This window comes from Pristiophorus japonicus, chromosome 6, assembly GCF_044704955.1.
Source record: "Pristiophorus japonicus isolate sPriJap1 chromosome 6, sPriJap1.hap1, whole genome shotgun sequence".
NCBI lineage: Eukaryota > Metazoa > Chordata > Chondrichthyes > Pristiophoridae > Pristiophorus > Pristiophorus japonicus.
In genome coordinates, this window is record NC_091982.1 from 10,541,579 (window position 1) to 10,560,849 (window position 19,271).

The 19,271-nt window shown below is 43.6% G+C and overlaps 1 protein-coding gene across 1 annotated transcript in view; it reads right to left on the reverse strand.

Annotated features, from left to right (window-relative positions):
- dlg3 (discs, large homolog 3 (Drosophila)) overlaps positions 1-19,271 on the reverse strand; it is a 779,594-nt gene that overhangs the window by 475,852 nt on the left and 284,471 nt on the right. The window contains exon 4 of the mRNA XM_070882612.1: positions 3,765-3,929. Coding sequence (XP_070738713.1) covers positions 3,765-3,929 — 165 coding nt within the window. The remainder of the gene's footprint in view (positions 1-3,764; positions 3,930-19,271) is intronic.

Here is a 19,271-nt window from a genome sequence, read left to right on the forward strand (position 1 = left end):
GAAAAGTTAACTCTGTTTCTCTCTCCACAGATGCTGCGTAACCCATTGACATTTCCAGCATTTTCTGTTTTTATTACATTTCCTCTGTTACTGACCATCACAGAGACTTCTTGGTCACACTGCTGAAATAAAAGCCAACCTTCTATTCCAATTTTATACATCTATCCAATATGGCATCAAGAAATCAACTCATCACATTATGTATTCTCTTGGTGACTGTCTTTTGTTTGATTTTGCCTATCCTCTCGCAGTGTTACCCCAGTGGCTGCAGCAAGGCTGGTGGAATGCTGCTGACTTTCAGTGGGGGACACTGCAAATGGCCATGATGGTTGACCTTGAGGAGCTGGTGGCTAGGAGTGTCAAATCAAGTGACTGTGTTTCTTCTTCTTCACTCTCCTCTCCCTCTTCTTGGTCAACCATTGGCTGGACATGCTGCATTTCTTGGGTGTGTAAAATGAAGAAGGCACAAGGGTGGAGTTATGGTGGGGGAGGGGTGAGAAAGCAAGAGGTGCATGCGAGGAGGGTAACGTATGAGGATACATGCATTGTCTCCTCCAAGGGGGTGAGGTGAGACTAGAAGTGGGAGGTGTGCCTCGTGATTGGTGCAGATTGTTGGTAGGTGAGTGACTGGAGGTGGGGTTCGTGCAATGAGCAGTGTGTGAGGCTAGTGGTGCAGTTGGTAGGAGGCGGCTTTTGAAGATACATTCACTGACCTTGACCAGTGTCTGAAGCTTCTTTGGGACTTGTTTTTAATGTTACATTTTAGTTGAAAGGCATTAAGGGCTGAAAACTGCATTTTATCACTGATTTTGAATTTGTATTAGTTCTGAGTGTATTGCCCCTTTAATTCATAGCCCTTTTAATTGCCAAAATTCCTTGTGAGCTCCATAGCTTCGCTTCCAGAGGCTGTGCGAAGCTTGAACGCCACTTCAGGAGAGGAACTTTGCCTCAGAGGTCTCCACTAGCGTCACCAGAAGGGCGTTGCATGGACAGTTAGCACTGCGCCACCAATCTCCAACCTCCTCACCCTACCCCTCAGATGAATTTATTCTCCTTATCGTTAATTACAGTTGCTGGTGACATCGGCAACTTTCGTGGCGAACATGAATTTCTAGGCCTTTGGGACCTGATAGAATAAAACTGAGCATTTACAATGCATGTTCCTAATATAGTGGAAGGTATAGATAAGGAGGAAAGCAGGCTATTTCGCTTGGACAGCCAGCAGAGAACTTGAGGACACAATTACAAATTTCAGAAATATTGTGCAAGATTAGAAATTAAAAGATATATTTGCCCAAGGGATAGTGGATGTATGAAACAGTCTACCAGTAAAAGTAGCTAATTCTGGGTCAATTGATGCCTTTTGATGGAATTTGTAATTTCCTCCGAGGAAATTAAGTGAGGCAATTAGCTGGTATGAGATTAGAACTAGCAAACATAACATTGTTAGGTTCAATTGTGAACAAAGCAGAGGGTATGGACATACTCAGAAGAGGGGAGGTGAATATATAATTTAGATGTAATGCTTTCACACATGCAGTCAATTCGTGGGGGATAATGAAGGTGGAGAGTGTTGACAAACTCAAAAGAGCTGGACAGATTGTTGGTGGAAGAAAGATTGAGGAAGCAAGAGAATAGGGTAAATTTTGAGGACTCACGCTGTTGACGTGGCCTTGCACACAGTTAGTGTACAAAGGAAAAGATGGGCACCCTGCCTACAATTTTCCATCCACAATGTATCAACAATCATGGGCAGGTATGTCTGGGACTTTTCAATATGTGCTGTCTGTATGTGAGGTCCTACCAGTGGTACAGGTACTCATAAAATGTATATATGGAAATTTTTGAACTATGGGACTGGTCATGTAGATCACAGTGGCCTTTCTGGTGCTGTATATTCCTGTACTGCACACTACAATGTAGCCTGATGCCACTTTAAACAGACAGCAACATTTTCCAGGGACTCTGCTGTTTTATTACTTAACTTATTTTAAGCCTTGGTTTTGTGTTGAATTCACAGATCCTGCCAGCAGGTGGTTCTAAAGGGCAATAGCACAAGCAACATTACTGGTGACTTGCTAGCTGTGAATGGAAATTCTCCAGCTTTTCACAGAGACCACCTGCAAAGACATGACTACAATCCATTTGCACCAGGCAGTAACACACTTGCAGTACACATGCAACACATGAACCTCTACAGTTTTAAAAGGAAACTGTCAAGGTTACCATTGGTGCGAGTAAGTGCCTCACAACGGGAATTTCTCCGTAATTGTCTGAAACACATGTTTAATTCGCATATACCTGTTACAATGTCGCATTAAGTATCAAAATCAATGCAGCACTGCATATAGCTTCAGTTTTTCTGTTCTCTCACTAACCTCAAACAGCACATTGATATTCTTCACTCCAATCATTCTGCTACAGCTAAAACAAAGGTTGCTAAATGAGGATTAGGACTGGCCAGTAACAAGCAGTAATCTGGACAATAAACCAGTCACATCTGTTCTAAGTCAATGCATGATAACAGTCACATCTGTTGCCAGGTTTTCTAAGTCAGTGGTTCTCAAATAAGGGTCCACAGACCTCCAGGGAGACATTCCAGGAGTTTCGCGAAACACTGATCAATTATTCTTTGAAATAGATCTCTGATAAATTGCAGACTGTAAAAATGAACCAGTGAGGATTGGAGAGGAGGTGGGACCAGAGTGTTCACATTCAGGTTAACTTCCAATCCCTGCCATTAATCCGGGGATACCGAATGGCAGGTTAGTTTGCCTCTTGTGACAGGTGGCGTGGGCCGAACTACGAGTGGCAGTAAGAAACAGGATCGTTTGCCGGGTTACAGGGGTCGACTCTGTTACTGAGTGAACGGCGCTCTATTCAGGACAGGGCTCTGACAGCATGGATGTTCAGCTCGAATATTTTATATAATACAGGGAGTGACTTTAAAATGTAACCGTAACGGTTTGTAACTCAGCAGAGAGCAGGAGAGAGCTCTGCAGGTCAGAGATTGGAGCCGTCTGTCTGGTTAATGTTCACTCATCAGCCCTATTTTACCATCTGTGCTCCTGTTCCAGACTATACAATCGTTTACTTTCAGTTTCATGGGAGGCCATTTAGTTTATTATACCAGGACCGACATTAACACAGAGGACAGATTACTGTCAGTATCAGATTCTGGGGAATGTGCTGTACTGGGTTATAATACAGGGGATGTTCTGGGATATAAACCCCAGGGAAAGTACTGAACTGGGTCATAATGCAGGGGATGGTCCAGAATAAAAGTTGAACATACAAAATGCTCAAAATGTGATAATGAAGATGCTGGAGGGATGGACTTCAATGACCCCAACCTTGTCCTTGACTTTTCATACGTTCTTGTGTAAAGCTCCATATACATTGACCCACCAAGCATTCCTGGGTGAGGTACAGAAGGGACAGATCCAGAGTAATACTTACTCTACTCCAACACATGCCTTAACACTATATTTTACTACAACAATGTAACATTTTTGTTTCCCACAATGGCCATCTTTGTGTGTTCCCTTGGTAAGACTGCTAATTTCAACCACACACTGGAAACCAGATTGAGACTGCAACAAACACATTTTATGAAAGACTGCATTTCCTATGTCTGGGCTGCATTGAACTTAGGTCCAAATGGTAAAAGGACAGTCTCTTACCCACTGCGCCACCATGTCCCATCTTACTCTCTAACTTTTGACAATACCACATACATACAGAAAGGAAAAGGTGACACTGACCTCTGGGCAGGATGTATGCACATGTGATACATAGCTGCAAATGTTCTCAACTTCAGACATATTTTTCTCCTTTATCTGTATGAGCTCAGGCATATCCACGATGGCACTCCAGTTCGATGGATAACGATTGATTAGCAGATTGTCTTCATCATAGTGGTCAGATCTCTACATAAAAATACAAACACGGGAAGTTGATGATTGGATTCTGTTAGTACAATACCCATAAAGAAAAATTAGTATTGATTTCTCTAACCTAAACATTTCCAGGTAGGACCCTAAAACTCATTTGTGACAATCACTTTTGAACAAAAGAAGATAAAAGTATTCAAGAGGGGAGAAAACACCATTTAGTCTGCCTCCAACTTTGGAATGAAATATGAGTGCTTTTACTAATATAGGTTGAATTAGTCCTGGAATGGAAGGTAGGTAATTCTTGTTGACAATAGTCTAGATTTTCCAACTGAAGATGAGCCCTACTGGAAGTAAGGTAGAGTTCTTTGTCATGAATGCCAACCCACTATAATTTCCAGGATCAAGGCTCATTTTAATATTTTGGAATGCCTTTGATGGGGAAATTACCTATTGGAAGTTGGGAAATTACCTATTGGGAGTTGGGAATTAAAGCTACAACAAGGGCCAAACACATCATCATCATTTTTACTGAAACAAAGTTCTGCAGGAGAACAGAGACCCTTTTACATGGAGCACTGCTCGGTCCAAGGGAGAGTCTCCCAACAGTAATGGAAGGAGGTGGTCAGAATAGTCAGTGCCACCCCAAGCATGACAACTCTTTTAAAGAATACAGTTCAAACATGTGCCCCCTTGTTAAAAGGGCACAACCACCAGAACACCACAAAAACCGTTAAAGGGAACCTTAACAAATCAAATTAAAATTCTGTTCCTTGTGGTAATGATGCACCCCAGTCCCTCCGGTGCCTATCGGTCACGGAAGGCCTCGAGCGTATCGGTAGACACCACATGCTCCATCCCCCAAGCATGACAGTCCAGTGCAGAAAGAAGTTTAATGACCTTATCAAGTCAACCAAGATAAAAGGAGCCTGCCACACCCTTCAACAATGAACAGCATTAAGCAAGCCAGCCACTTATAATCACCTCCCCCTCACACTGTTTCAAAGTTCTTCAATTGCTTAGCATGAAAGCCCACAAGGTAGTTCAGTATCAATGATATTTCCGACCTTCAGCTGGAAGTTATCCCCTTTTTCTGGATTTCCCCATTACAGGAATTAGCTTCTCCCACTCTATCTATCCTATTGAATCCTTTTATCAATTAGATCACCCCTTAATCTTCTATACTCAATGGAATACAAGCCCAGTTTATGCAACTTGTCCTCATAATTTAACCTTATAAGCCCTGGTATAATTCTGGTGAATCTGCACTGCACCTGCTCCAAGGCCAGTATATATTTCCTGAGATGCAGGTGAGGTCTGACGAGAGCTCTATATTACTGTAGCATTAGCTTCCACCCCTTTGTATTCTACCCCCATTGAGATAAACGCTAAGGGCTGGATTCTGCCGGGGGGGGGGTCAATGGGCGCGAATAGTGGTTGGTCGGGTGGGAAAATGTTTTTTCCCCCCAGCGGGTCAGGATCCCGCTGTGCAACCACCGCCATGTGCCTTTATGACAGGTCTGTTAGCACAGAGCAGACACAACACGCAGCGGCGGGGTAGGCAATTAAAATAATTGATGGCTTGTTTACAGCCACTTACCAATGCTTTTTGAATTTGACAGGTCGCCCATCGGTTTCCCGCTGTGCCTAGATCTCGTCAGTGAAGCTGAGGCGGGACATCACTTGCCATTGTTTCAGCTGATCAGTTAACAGCTTCAAATATCAAGTCAAAGCACCCAGCTGATTGAGAAATGTTCCCTTAGGCACCAGCTTCTCTAAACTGCATTTCCACCACAGATTCAGAATGCTGCAAGTCTTTACACAAGTCTCCATCAAGTCTGACCTCATTACTTCTCCCAACATTGACAGATCTCTTCTGCCATAGAATCATAAGAACATAAGAAATAGGAACAGGAGTAGGCCATACGGCCCCTCGAGCCTGCTCCGCCATTCAATAAGATCATGGCTGATCTGATATCTGATCATGGACTCAGCTCCACTTCCCCGCCCGCTCCCCATAACCCCTTATCCCCTCATAGAAGTTTACAGCATGGGAGGAGGCCATTTCGGCCCCATTGTGTCCATGCCGGCCAACAAGAGGCTATCCAGCCCAATCCCACTTTCCAGCTCTAGATCCTTAACCCTGCAGGTTACGGCACTTCAGGTGCACATCCAAGTACTTTTTAAATGTGGTGAGCGTTTCTGCCTCTACCACCCTTTCAGACAGTGAGTTCTAGACTCCCACAACCCTCTGCAAGAAGAAATTTTCCCTCAAATCCCCTCGAAACCTTCTACCAATTACTTTAAATTTATGCCCTCTGGTTGCTGACCCCTCTGCTAAGGGAAATAGGTCCTTTCTATCCACTATATCTAGGCCCCTCATAACTTTATACACTTCAATGAGGTCTCCCCTCAGCCTCCTCTGTTCCAATGAAAACAAATCCAGCCTATCTAATCTGTCCTCATAGCTTAGATTCTCCACTCTCGGCAACATCCTCGTAAATCTCCTTTGTACCCTTTTGAGTGAAATCATGTCCTTCCGGTGAACAGAACTGCATGCAGTTATCCAGCTGTGGCCTAACCAGTGTTTTATACAGGTCAAGTATAACCCCCCCACCCTGCTCTTGTATTCTATTCATCGGCTAATAAATGTAAGCATTTCATATACCTTCTTAACCACCTTATCTACCTGGCCTGCTACTTTCAGGGATCTGTGGACATGCACTCCAAGGTCCCTTTGTTCCTCTACACTTCTCAGTATCCTACCATTTACTGTGTATTCCCTTTCCTTGTTAGCCCTCCCCAAATGCATTACATCACACTTCTCTAGATTAAATTCCATTTGCCACTCTTCTGCCCACCTGACCAGTTGATTGATATCTTCCTGCAGTCCGCAGCTTTCTTCTTCATTATCAACCACACAGCCGATTTTAGTATCATCTCTACTTCATCTGCCATTTATTCCATCAGCATTGGTGCCCTTGAATCGCTCTCTATTGGTCTTCAGAATCCTACCATGATCATCCCCCACACCAGCAGCACCAGGCACACCAGCAGCAGCAACATCACCAAACTTCTCAGCAATCACTTGATGCTGCACAGGACACAGGACATCAGCACCTGACCACATTGTTGCCTTGGACGCCAGGTTTGGCCAGATTTACATCACTTGACGCTGTACACCCTGGCTGCCACATGATGCACCAAGATGGCACCACCCCACACCAACACCATAAAGCATCCCTACAATGCACTTCTTTCACGCTCATCACCATTGCAGGGAGTACCATTATGTCTCACCATTCACTGCAACTCATTAAGCCATTTCCAAAAGTGCACATAAATCTGTCCAAGAAGGCAAAGTGTTGAAAATAAAGATTTCAATGTTTGACAGCACATTAACAGAAACTTCACATGAACATTGCTAAAACATATAAGTGCCTATCCTTGTGTGTTGTTAGTTGGTAATATTGGAGTAGGAAGAGGTTGAGTGTGTGGGGTGGCTAGTGAGATTGGGAAGTGATAATCCAGATAGAGAGGGATAGGTGGAGGTGCAAGGTAAGTTGGTGTGAATAAGGATGTTCAGGAGTTGGGTAGGGAAGGCAGAATGATGGGGATGTGATGAGTGTCACAGCAGGATGAGTTTGAGTGTGGCTTTGCAGTAACACTTCATGATCTACTAAGATCATTGAAAGGTTTGTGCCACTGCAGTCTGGTCTTACTGTTGACATCCCTGCTTGTGTCCTCATGTGCAATGTGCAACCAGGCTGCATTGGTCTCCTGGGGAGGTCTCTTCCGCCCATTGGAAGAGAAGAGAACCTCCCTGCATGCTGTGACTCCCTCCAAAAGCATTTGGAGGGAATCATGGGATAGCCTGGGTGCAGCTGAGCACCTTTGTGCAGTGCTTGTCAGTGTTTGCAGCACCTCAATGCACTAGAACACTGACAGCACAAATGTCAAAATTAATTTGCGCGTGGTCCTTTTAAGCAAATCAGCTGACAACACGTCATCAAATGACTTCATCAGACCCGTTTCCTTCAATTGGCTGGCAAACGCGCTGGGCAGGCCTAACAAGCCCCATCAGGGGAATATCATAGAAACATAGAAAATAGGTGCAGGAGTCGGCTATTCGGCCCTTCAAGCCTGCACCACCATTCAATAAGATCATGGCTGATCATTCACCTCCGTACCCCTTTCCTGCTTTCTTTCCATACCCCTTGGTCCCTTTAGCCATAAGGACCATATCTAACTCCCTCTTGAATACATCTAATGAACTGGCATCAACAACTCTCTGCGGTAGAGAATTCCACAGGTTCACAACTCTCTGAGTGAAGAAGTTTCTCCTCATCTCGGTCCTAAATGGCTTACCCCTTATACTTAGACTGTGACCCCTGGTTCTGGACTTCATCAACATCGGGAACATTCTTCCTGCATCTAACCTGTCCAGTCCCGTCAAGAGTTTTATATGTTTCTATGAGATCCCCTCTCATCCTTCTAAACTCCAGTGAATACAGGCCCAGTCGATCCAGTCTCTCCTCATATGTCAGTCCTGCCATCCCGGGAATCAGTTTACATAGCCGGCTGGAGCCAGCAACAAGGCCGGGACCCGCCATCAACGTCGCCCGCCACGGACCTGCCGAGGTTGGTAAAATCCAGCCCTAACATTCCATTTGCCTTTTTGATTATTTTTTACAGCTTGCACTAGCCTTTAGTGATTTATGTACATGAACACCCAAATTCATTTACTCCCCCCAGTTCCTAGTTTCTAAAAGTCAACATCACTTCTCAGCAAGGTGCGTGGCCCTGGACAACGTGGACCACTTCCCCTATCTCGGGAGCCTCCTATCAACAAGAGCAGGCATTGATGACGAGATCCAACACCGCCTCCAGTGCGTCAGTGCAGCCTTCAGCCGCCTGAGGAAAAGAGTGTTTGAAGATCAGTCTCTCAAAACTGTCACCAAACTCATGGTCTACAGGGCCATAGTAATACCCGCCCTCCTGTATGGCTCAGAGACGTGGACCATGTAGAGTAGACACCTCAAGTCGCTGGAGAAATACAACCAGCGATGTCTCTGCAAGATCGTGCAAATCCCCTGGGAGGACAGACACACAAACATTAGCGTCCTTGTCCAGGCCAACATCCCCAGCATTGAAGCACTGACCACTTGATCAGCTCTGCTGGGCAGGCCACATAGTTTGCATGCCAGACACGAGACTCCCAAAGCAAGCGCTCTACTCGGAACTTGTCCACGGCAAACGAGCCAAAGGCGGGCAGAGGAAACGTTACAAGGACACCCTCAAAGCCTCTCTGATAAAGTGCGACATCCCCACTGACACCTGGGAGTCCTTGGCCATAGACCGCCCTAAGTGGAGGAAGTGCATCCGGGAGGGCGCTGAACTCCTCGAATATCATCGCCGAGAGCATGCAGAAATCAAACGCAGGCAGCGGAAGGAGCGTGCGGCAAACCAGACTCCCCGCCCACCCTTTCCTTCAACCACTGTCTGTCCCACCTGTGACAAGGACTGTGGTTCTCGTATTGGACTGTACAGCCACCTAAGAACTGATGCTAAGAGTGGAAGCAAGTCTTCCTCGATCCCGAGGGACTGCCTACGATGACAGAAGCAACAGCAGCTGGAAAGGCTTCCAGATTTTCCAAAGGATCCTTGGAAGTGCTGCTTTCAGAACAGAGGGCCAGGAGAGACAATCTATTGAGCACTGTGGGCAGGAAAGCCAATAGAAGAGGGTGCAGTTAGAGATGAGCTGGCAAGGGAAAGTTGGTAAAGGCTGGGCAAGGCTCATCTTACATAGTTTCAATTTCATGTGCTTACACTCATCTGCTATTTCTTCAAGGATAAATGTCAGTGTGTGGACAGCTAACCAAGCTCTTCTGTGTTTCACATTATAGGGGGAGCCTTGGAAGAAGAGGCCAGGCACTCCAATGATTCCCATGCACGCCAGAGCCATGCTGCTCCCTTGTCCACACTAACTCTGTCCTGGCATCTTATCTGCGCAGGCACCAGCACAGAGAGAACTATCAGTGAGGAATTAATCTGAAGGGTTGTTCCTCTATCGAGCGAGGAGAGCTGCCCTTGACAGAGAAGCTCAGAGACTCAGACTTAGGGGCTTAAGGGCTCGGACATTTCAAGTTTATTGATTTGGGAGCATTGATCCCATATGGAAGCAGTGGAGATAACTTATGTAAATATATTTGAGATGATAGATTTTGGAGGAGTTGACTACCCACACCTCCAGGAAGATTCTCATGTCCTGAAGAACTTCCTGGAGACTGTGACAGCCTGGGAGATTGCTGCAGCATCAAGACACCTGGAAAAGCTTCTAAGAACATTGGTAGGTTTGGAAGTAGCAGCTAACAATGCTGCAATATATGCTTTGAACATGGTTTCCAAGACCTAATTGGCATTGTTTGGTCTATGATGACACCAACCAGTAACACCTCAGAAACTGATCCCAGCAAGAGTGAGCTAAGGGAGTGAGTGAGTGAAATGCCATTGGCCCGAATTTATAGTGAGTAATAACAGCAAATGAACAGCGTTCATTGTTGTTGCCCCATCGAAACTGATTGTTACTTCAGGATTTAGTGCATGCGCATCCTAACACAGGAATCCTGAAGCTGCGGTCAATCATTCACTGCTCTGACACTAGCTATGTTGTGGCTGCCACCCCATCAGGGAAATCAGTGACACTGACAAAATCTTTGGGCTATAAATTGCATAACGCCCCGAGGGAGGCGATAACTTTTGCGGGAGTGCAAAAAGTCTGAATGAAAGCAACTTCTTCACTTCCTGTTTCGTGGTCTGTGAGAATTCTGCATTGTGATTGGTTGCTTAGACAGCTTGTTGACATCACAGTAGCTCACACTGGGAATCCCCATTAACTTACACTGAGCTCAACTGAAAAGCTAAAACTTCTTGACACAGAGATCGCGCGATCTTTGTGGGAGGCTTACTTCAGGGCCAGTGGCTAATGCCTTTACTTTGCTGCTGACCACAAATTACGGGCCAATGTCTTTCTTTCTTAATTTCCCTCCCAATGCTTTCACATGGGGGGGCATCAGACATGGGCCCAGCACTCCCTCCTGCTGCAAGTGACAGGCTGCCACAAGTTGCTTCCTCTGGGATAGCAGCTACCCAGAGAAGTGAGTCACCTCAGGTATCTAAGACTCCAGGGCAACCATCCACCATTGAACATCATCTCAATCTTGGAACACATCATAGTAATAGTAATATAGTATGTTGCAGCTTTTGTTTTATGTTCTATTCAGAAAATTCATGAGGCTGAAAGAGATTGTCTTTCCACATTATTTAAAAAGTTGAATTTTAAAGCAAACTGTCCATAATCAATGCAGTATTATGCATTCAGTTTCACCACACTCACTGTAAACACACATTCTCAAGTTTTCTAGACCACTGCTTTTCCCGCCGGCTGTCAATTTGGTCGGCTGCCGGGCGGGAAATGGAACAAAAAAATGATAATGAGATCCTGCCATTAAGTTCGGCAGGACCTACACACCCCTGGCCTTGCTGTGTTCTTCAATTGTTTTCAGCCTCCACCACACCCTCCCTGCAAATATTGGGGCCAAAGTTTAAACAGATATTTTTTGAATTTACCCTCTCTCAAGTGCTGGCCATGTCCTCTGGTTCTATTGTTTTGGACAACATTATGTCATGGTCTACATTATCTAGTCCCTTTGGAATCCTATAAAGATTAATCCTATCATCTCTCACCTTTTCTTTTCCAATGTGAGCTTGCCAATTTACATAATGGTGAATGGTGGTGGACAATTAAACAACTAACGGGAGGGAGGAGGGATGAATAACCCCATCCTCAATGATGGCAGAGCCCAGCACGCAAGTGCAAAAGACAAGGCTGAGGCATTTTCAACCATCTTTAGCCAGAAGTGCCGAGTGGATGGTCCATATTGGCCTCCTCCTGAGGTTCCCACCATCACAGAAGTCAGTCTTCAGCCAATTTGATTCACTCCACGTGATATCAAGAAGCGGCTGAGCGCACTGGATACAGCAAAGGCTATAGACTACGACAACATCCCGGCTGTCGTGCTGAAGACTTGTGCTCCAGAACTAGCCGTGCCTTTAGCCAAGCTGTTCCAGTACAGCTACAACACTGGCATCTACCCAACAATATGGAAAACTGCCCAGGTATGTCCTGTCCACAAAAAGTAGGACAAATCCAATCCGGCCAATTACCACCCCATCAGACTATTCTCAATCAGCAGCAAAATGATGGAAGCTGTCATTGACAGTGCTATCAAGCGACATTTACTCACCAATAACCTGCTCACTGATGCTCAGTTTGGGTTCCGCCTGGACCACTCATCTCCAGACCTCATTACAGCCTTGGTCCAAATATGGACGAAAGAGCTGAATTCCAGAGGTGAGGTGAGAGTGTCTGTCCTTGACATCAAGGCAGCATTTGACTGTGGCATCAAGGTGCTCTCGTAAAATTGAAGTCAATGGGAATCAGGGGGAAAAACTCTCCACTGCTGGAGGTATACCTAGCACAAAGAAAGATACTTGTGGTTGTTGGAGGTCAATCAACCCAGCCCCAGGACATCACTGCAAGAGTTCCTCAGGGCATTGTCCTCGGCCCAACCATCTTCAGCTGCTTCATCAGTGACCTTCCCTCAATCATAAGGTCTGAAGTGGGGATGTGCGCTGATGATTGCAGTGTTCAGTGCCATTCGTAACTCCTCAGATAATGGAGCAGTCCATGCCCGCATACAGCAAGACCTGGACGACATTCAGCCTTGGGTTGATAAGTGGCAAGTAACATTCGCGCCACACAAGTGACTATCTCCAACAAGTGACGGTCTAACCACCTCCTCTTGCTATTCAACAGCATTGCCATCGCCGAATACCCCACCATCAACTTCCTGGGGGGGGGCGTCACCATTGATCAGAAAGGTAATTGGACCAGCCACATAAATACTGTGGCAACAAGAGCAGGTCACAGGCTGGGTATTCTGTGGCGAATCCCCAAGCCTTTCTACCATCTACGAGGCACAAGTCAGGAGTGTGATGGAATAGTCTCCACGTGCCTGGATGAGTGCAGCTCCAACAACACTCAAGAAGCTCGACATCATCCAGGACAAACCAGCCTGCTTGATTAGCACCCCATCCACCACCTTAAACATTTACTCCCTCCACCACCAGCGCACCAGCAGTGAGTACCATCTAGAAGATGCACTGCAGCAACTCACCAAGGCTTCTTCGGCAGCACCTCTCAAACCCCTGACCTCTACCACCTAGAAGGACAAGGGCAGCAGGCGCATGGGAGCATCATCACCTGCAAGTTCCCCTCCAAGTCACATATCATCCAGACTTGGATGTATATCGACGTTCCTTCATCGTCGCTGGGTTAAAATCCTGGAACTCCCTCCCTAACAGCACTGCAGGAGTACCTTCACCACAAGGACAGTAGCAGTTCAAGAAGGCGGCTCACCACCACCTTCTCAAGGGCAATAAATGCTGGCCTTGCCAGTGACACCCACATTCCAGAACGAATAATTTAAAAAAATCACTCATAATCCAATCCTTCAATCATTCTGTTTACTCGCTACTATATCTTTTCAAAAGCTGTAATATCTTTTTTGTACTTTGGCGACCAGAACTGTACCCAGTATTCTAAGTGGGTTGCACCAATAATTTATAAAGTCGCTGGATTAACCTTACTATTTCTGCTCCCAGACCTGTTTCACCATTTACTGCATTCCAACATCTGGTTTGCTTTACTCGCTGTTGCGATAGTTTCATTCTTTTGTTAATCAGGAACCCCCAGAACTTTAATTTTCCATGCACATTATTTTCTTTTCATTTTTGTCCCCAAGTAAAGCATTTTGCATTTCTCTATATTGAATTTTATCTTCCCAAACCAGTCTGCTCAGTTCCCAATTATATTCAAAGTCTTCCGAAGTTTATTCTGTTCAGTATTGGAGTCTACAACCTTCATTAGTTTGTATCATCTGCAAACTTCACCATTGTGCTTGTGACTTCCAGCTCCAGATCATTTATGAACATATTAAGCAAGAGGTCCCAAAACAGGCCCCTGTGGTAACACTCCTCCAGGCTGATGACAATCCCTGAACACTATGCTCAAATTACGTAGCCATTGTGAAATATTTGCACTGATTCCCGGTTTCTTTATTTTCAGTACCAGCCTTTCTAGAAGAACTGTATCAAAGGACTTACTGAAATCCAAGACCACCACATCCACTGCTTACCCCTATCAAGCTCCTTTGTCACACCCTCAAAGAAAACCAGTAAGTTAGATTGTCAAGAAGCCATATTGGCTATCTTTTATGATTTTATTTCGATCTAGATGCTCCATCATCTTATTTTTAATAAGGGTTTCCATAACTTTACCCACAATGCACATCAAACTCACTAGTCTGTAGTTTCTCAGCTCACTTTTTCTACCTTTTTTTTAAAACATAGGAGTAACGTCAGCCTTTCTCCAGTCCCCAGGCACCTCTCTAGTATTTAGTGATTTCTCAATGATTCGTGCCAGAGTTCCTGAAATTTGTTCCCTTATTTCCTTAAGGATCCTTGGATGCATCTTATCCGATCCCTCAGATTTATTCACCTTAAGTTTGCACAGCTGTTTGGCATCAGTGCTAGCAGTAATGTGAATAGTGTCACAACTTACCTCTGCAACACCCTGTAGTTTCCTTTCCAGTTCAAACAGGTTACCTGTCACCTCCTTGGTAAAAATTGAGGCATAAACCATATTTAGCACTTTTCAGCCTGTGTAGCATCAATTGTCGTGCCCTCGGCCAATCCCATTTTCAATTGCTCCATTCTATCCCTTTTTTTTCTCTTAATATAACTAAAAAAGCATTTTATTATTATCCTTCACTTCACTTGCCTTATTCAGGAAGAAAATAAATAAAAGGGAAAATGCCCTGAGGAGTACGTATGGATCAGGGTCGCAGTGTTTATATGCCAATGTGCAATGCACTAGAAATAAAGATGTGGAACTACAGGCATTAATTAGAATGGAAGGACATGATGGCCTTGACAGAAACTTGGCTTCAGCTGGGGTGTGATTGAGAAGTAAATATTCCCAACTATAACGTTTTAAGCAGAGATTTACAAGAAAAAAGGAGAATTGACAGTTAATTAAGACATGAATACAGCCAATTAAAAAAAGTTTTTATTAATGGTAGTGATTGGACAAAGTTTGGGTTAAATTCAGAAATAATAAGGGACGTGTTACGATATTGGAAGTAAATGCTAGATCACCAAATATAGCAAAAGTATCCAAAGAAGAAATCTGTATGAAACTGAGAGTAATTTGCAGTAGGAATAGAACTAAAATAATGGGGAACTGTAGCTATTCTATGATAGACGGAGATAAGACAAACATTCGTGGTTAAAAATTGAGACATCAGGATGCAACCAGGACTACTTCCTTAATCAATAAGCCCAAGAAGGAGAAATGCAGTGCGAGATCTATTTCTGAGTAATGAAGCAGAATAAGTAAGTTTCCTGAGACAGGAGAACACTTGGGAAGTAGTGATCATAACCTAATTAGGGTCACACTGAAAATCGATAAACAAAAAGTTAAAGATGCTGTACTAGAAATTGGCTAATTTCAGTGGCACAAATGTGGATCTCGCCCAGATTAATTGGATGGAACAAATGGCAGATCAAAAGTCAGTGCAGCAGTGGGAGAAATTTAACTATGTGTTGGATACAGTAAAAGTGAAACACATTCTGAATAGGAGTAAGTGGAATGTACCAAAAGTTTGAGTTCCAATGTTAAATAGAGAGGTAAGACCAAAGTGAGGATTTAAATTTAGGGAGAATAATATAGAAGAAAACTGAGAAATATGCATAATAGAAAAGGGATACTTGTTCGTATCATGAACCCTCAGAGACAAATACTGCAAAGAACAGGCTGGCTTCACAGAGAAAAGGTCCATCATTGAACAAATATTTACACTACAGCAGGTGGCAGCCAAACAACACAAATACAAGGAGCCACTATATGTTGCCGACATCAATTTGAAAAAAGTTTTTGACTCACTGAATAGAGAGAGTGCCAATAGCTCCTGTTACAATCTATAGATAACACTATTAAAATTATATAATTAATCCGAGAGGCCATACAAGCAGCTGGGTCTGTATTGACAGAAAACTTCTGAACCTTTTGAATTTAATACCAGATTACATCAGGGCTGTGTTCAAACCCCAACCTTATTCTTGCCAGGTGCTGACTACATCATGAAGTCAACAACAGAAAAAAGTGGCTGTGGGACCAGCCTAGCCAATGACTATATGTATACAGATCTAGACTTTGCCACTGACATAGCAGCCTTGGTTGAAACTGTGGACATGCTCACCAAAGTCCAATGAATCTTTGACCAAGAGTCATCTAGACTTGGTCTTCAGGTGAGCTGGAACAAGATACTATGATGCAATATTATTCCAGTTAACTTCGTAATAGACGATGATCCATCATGATGCAATGGAATCAGTGACACAATTCATTTATATAGCTAACATAAAAGCAAAATAATGCGGATGCTGGAAATCTGAAATAAAAACAGAAAAGGCTGGAAACACTCAGCAGGTCAGGCAGCATCTGTGGAGAGAGAAACAGAGTTAACGTTTCAGAACTGATGAAAGGTCGTCGACCTGAAATGTTAACTCGATTTATCTCTCCACAGATGCTACCTCATCTGCTGAGTCTTTCCAGCATTTTCTGTTTTTAATGAGCTTACATGATTTCCTGCAATGGTTTTTTGACTGCCGCAGGCACATTGCACTTACAAGCTTTGCAAAGAATTCTCTATCACATATATTGAGATTGTACATAAGTCGTAGTCTCAAAGTAAGGCTCTACAATGCATTGGTAATATCCATAGTTAAATATGGCTCAGAAATGTGGGTATGCACCAAAGTAATAAATAAGCATCAATGGATTCAATTCTAAATCGCTTGAGACACCACTAAAGATTAAGCCTCAGAATAGAACGTTAACTGAGTCAGTACGCAAGCTGACTAATCAACCACTGCTGTCCCGGTTGATTGATCGTTACTCCTCTGCTATGGACACCTCATACACAACCCCAAATCGGACTCTGCCAGAGCACTCACCACCAACCTGGAAGAGGCTGAGAAGCAGACCCAAAACAAGATGGCATGGCAACAGTATGGACCTTACTGCCAATGAGGCACAACTGAAAGCCCTGAACCGTAACAGCTGGAAGAAACTGGTAGCAGCAACGTCCTCCAACAGATAAACCCTTAGATGACAACGACAAAGATAAAAAGGAAATTAAGAAGGATAAAAGAGAGAATGAAAGAAGGGAAATAGCAAGGGCTTTCATAAGCATATAAGAAGTAAAAGGTTAGGGTGGGACAATGCAGAGATGAAGGGAGTTATCTTGTACTTTAGGATCAAGAAATGGGAAAGATGCTTAAGTTTACAGAGGGAAGTAAAAGTGGCACTATAGAAGTAACTGAAGGGGATATGAAACAGCCACTATTGGAGATAAATATTTGAATGGACAGTAAACAAAAAAAGTTAACAGAAGTACAAATATAAAAGTCATGATGATGCCCAGATGGTAGGTATCCCCGAGTACTGAGCAGGCTGAGGAGGAGGTAGCGGAGCCACTAACCATAATTTTCCAAAAGTATTTTGGAAAATCTTACACTGTTGGAGAAAAAGGAAAAGGATAAGCCAAGAAACCACAGACCAATTAGTCTTACCTGAGCTTTTGGGGGAAATTTTTTAAAGGAGATTTTCCACTTTGACATTCATGGCACATGACCAGAATACATATTGGGCAAACTGTGCAACCCAAGCTCATGATTTTCCGTCCTGTCAAAATCGCCAAGGTGGAAAATCTTCCAGCTAAAATTTATAATATGGGATGAAATTAGTGAATACTTAGAAAGACATGGGTTAATCAAGCACAGTCAGCATGGAGTTGTAAAGGGCAAATCATGTTTGACCAACATAATTTAATTTTTTGAGGAAATCATAGAGTATATAGCTAAAAGGAATTAAGTTACTTGCTATTAAAGGAAACATAGCCACATAGAGAGGTGGCTGAGGACAGAAATCAAATAGATGAAGTAAATAGATGCTTAAATATGGGCAAGATGTGGTTAATAGTGTGGCCTAGGGACCTCTATTTATATAAATGATTTGGTCATGGGAGAAATTATATTTATGTTTGTTTATACCAAACTGGGAACATGACGAGCTGTGAGGAAGAAAGTATGAGGATTATCACCCGAAGAATGAAGGGGAAAGTTAGCAGAAATTAGTTCTAAACAGAGGCTAGGAATTGCTTTAGTGCTGATGGCTATTGAGGCAGCGACTAGAGGCAGAGCAGATAGCTCCAGTTAAGGAAATAGCAGTGGGCCAGGGACTGAATAGCCTCCCTTTGTGTGTAATATTGTTAAGGATTTTATACACATTTACTAAATAGTGCCCCATTTATACACACATATCAATATGCAATGGTATACTTTATACAGGTGATTGTTAGGTTTTCTGCCTTTCCCAGTTTTTGTTCTTGAGCTTTTTTCTGGCTTGACAGCCTGGCCCAGTGCTTTCAGAAATAGGCACCAGAAAAGAATACCAGTTTGTGTTTATTCAATTCATTATGATAAGGCATTTGCAAACCTTCAATCATTTTCTTACAAACACAGTGCTCAATTATGTTAAGTTCCATTTAAAGTACCATCATGTTACTTGTGTTCCTGATAAACATCCTAGCTCTGTTTTCCCTTTAAAAGCATTCTAGTCTCCTTCTGATGTGTGTATGTGAAACTGCACGCTGCTGACCTATAATACATTTTATAGATGGCCTACAGATAGATCAGTGAGTACTGATCAGAACCCCTCAAAGCATTATCTTACTTAACGATGGTCGCCAACAAGAACAGATGTTCATTAAGGAAATCACAGCATCAATAACTGAGAGTGGTACTAAATAGATGGATTAAACCCAATTAATAATTAAGGTAACAAGTATCCTCGCATTTATGCCGTTATTTAATTTCCTTCCCCTGTCAGCAGCTACCACTATAGATAATGAATCCATTTTGTAACCTGATGTGCATCACTCCAGCATTTTCTGTTTTTACTTCAACATCAGCATGTTTCCCATTGGGAACCTGTTCAACCTGCGCCGTCTCCAGGCCAGGTCCAAGACCACCCCAATCTCTGCCGTCAAGCTACAGTACGCGGACGACGTCTGTGTCTGCGCACACACACAGACTGAACTCCAGGACATAGTTGACGTATTTATTGAGGCATACAAAAGCATGGGCCTTACGCTAAACATCCGTAAGACAAAGGTCCTCCACCAGCCTGTC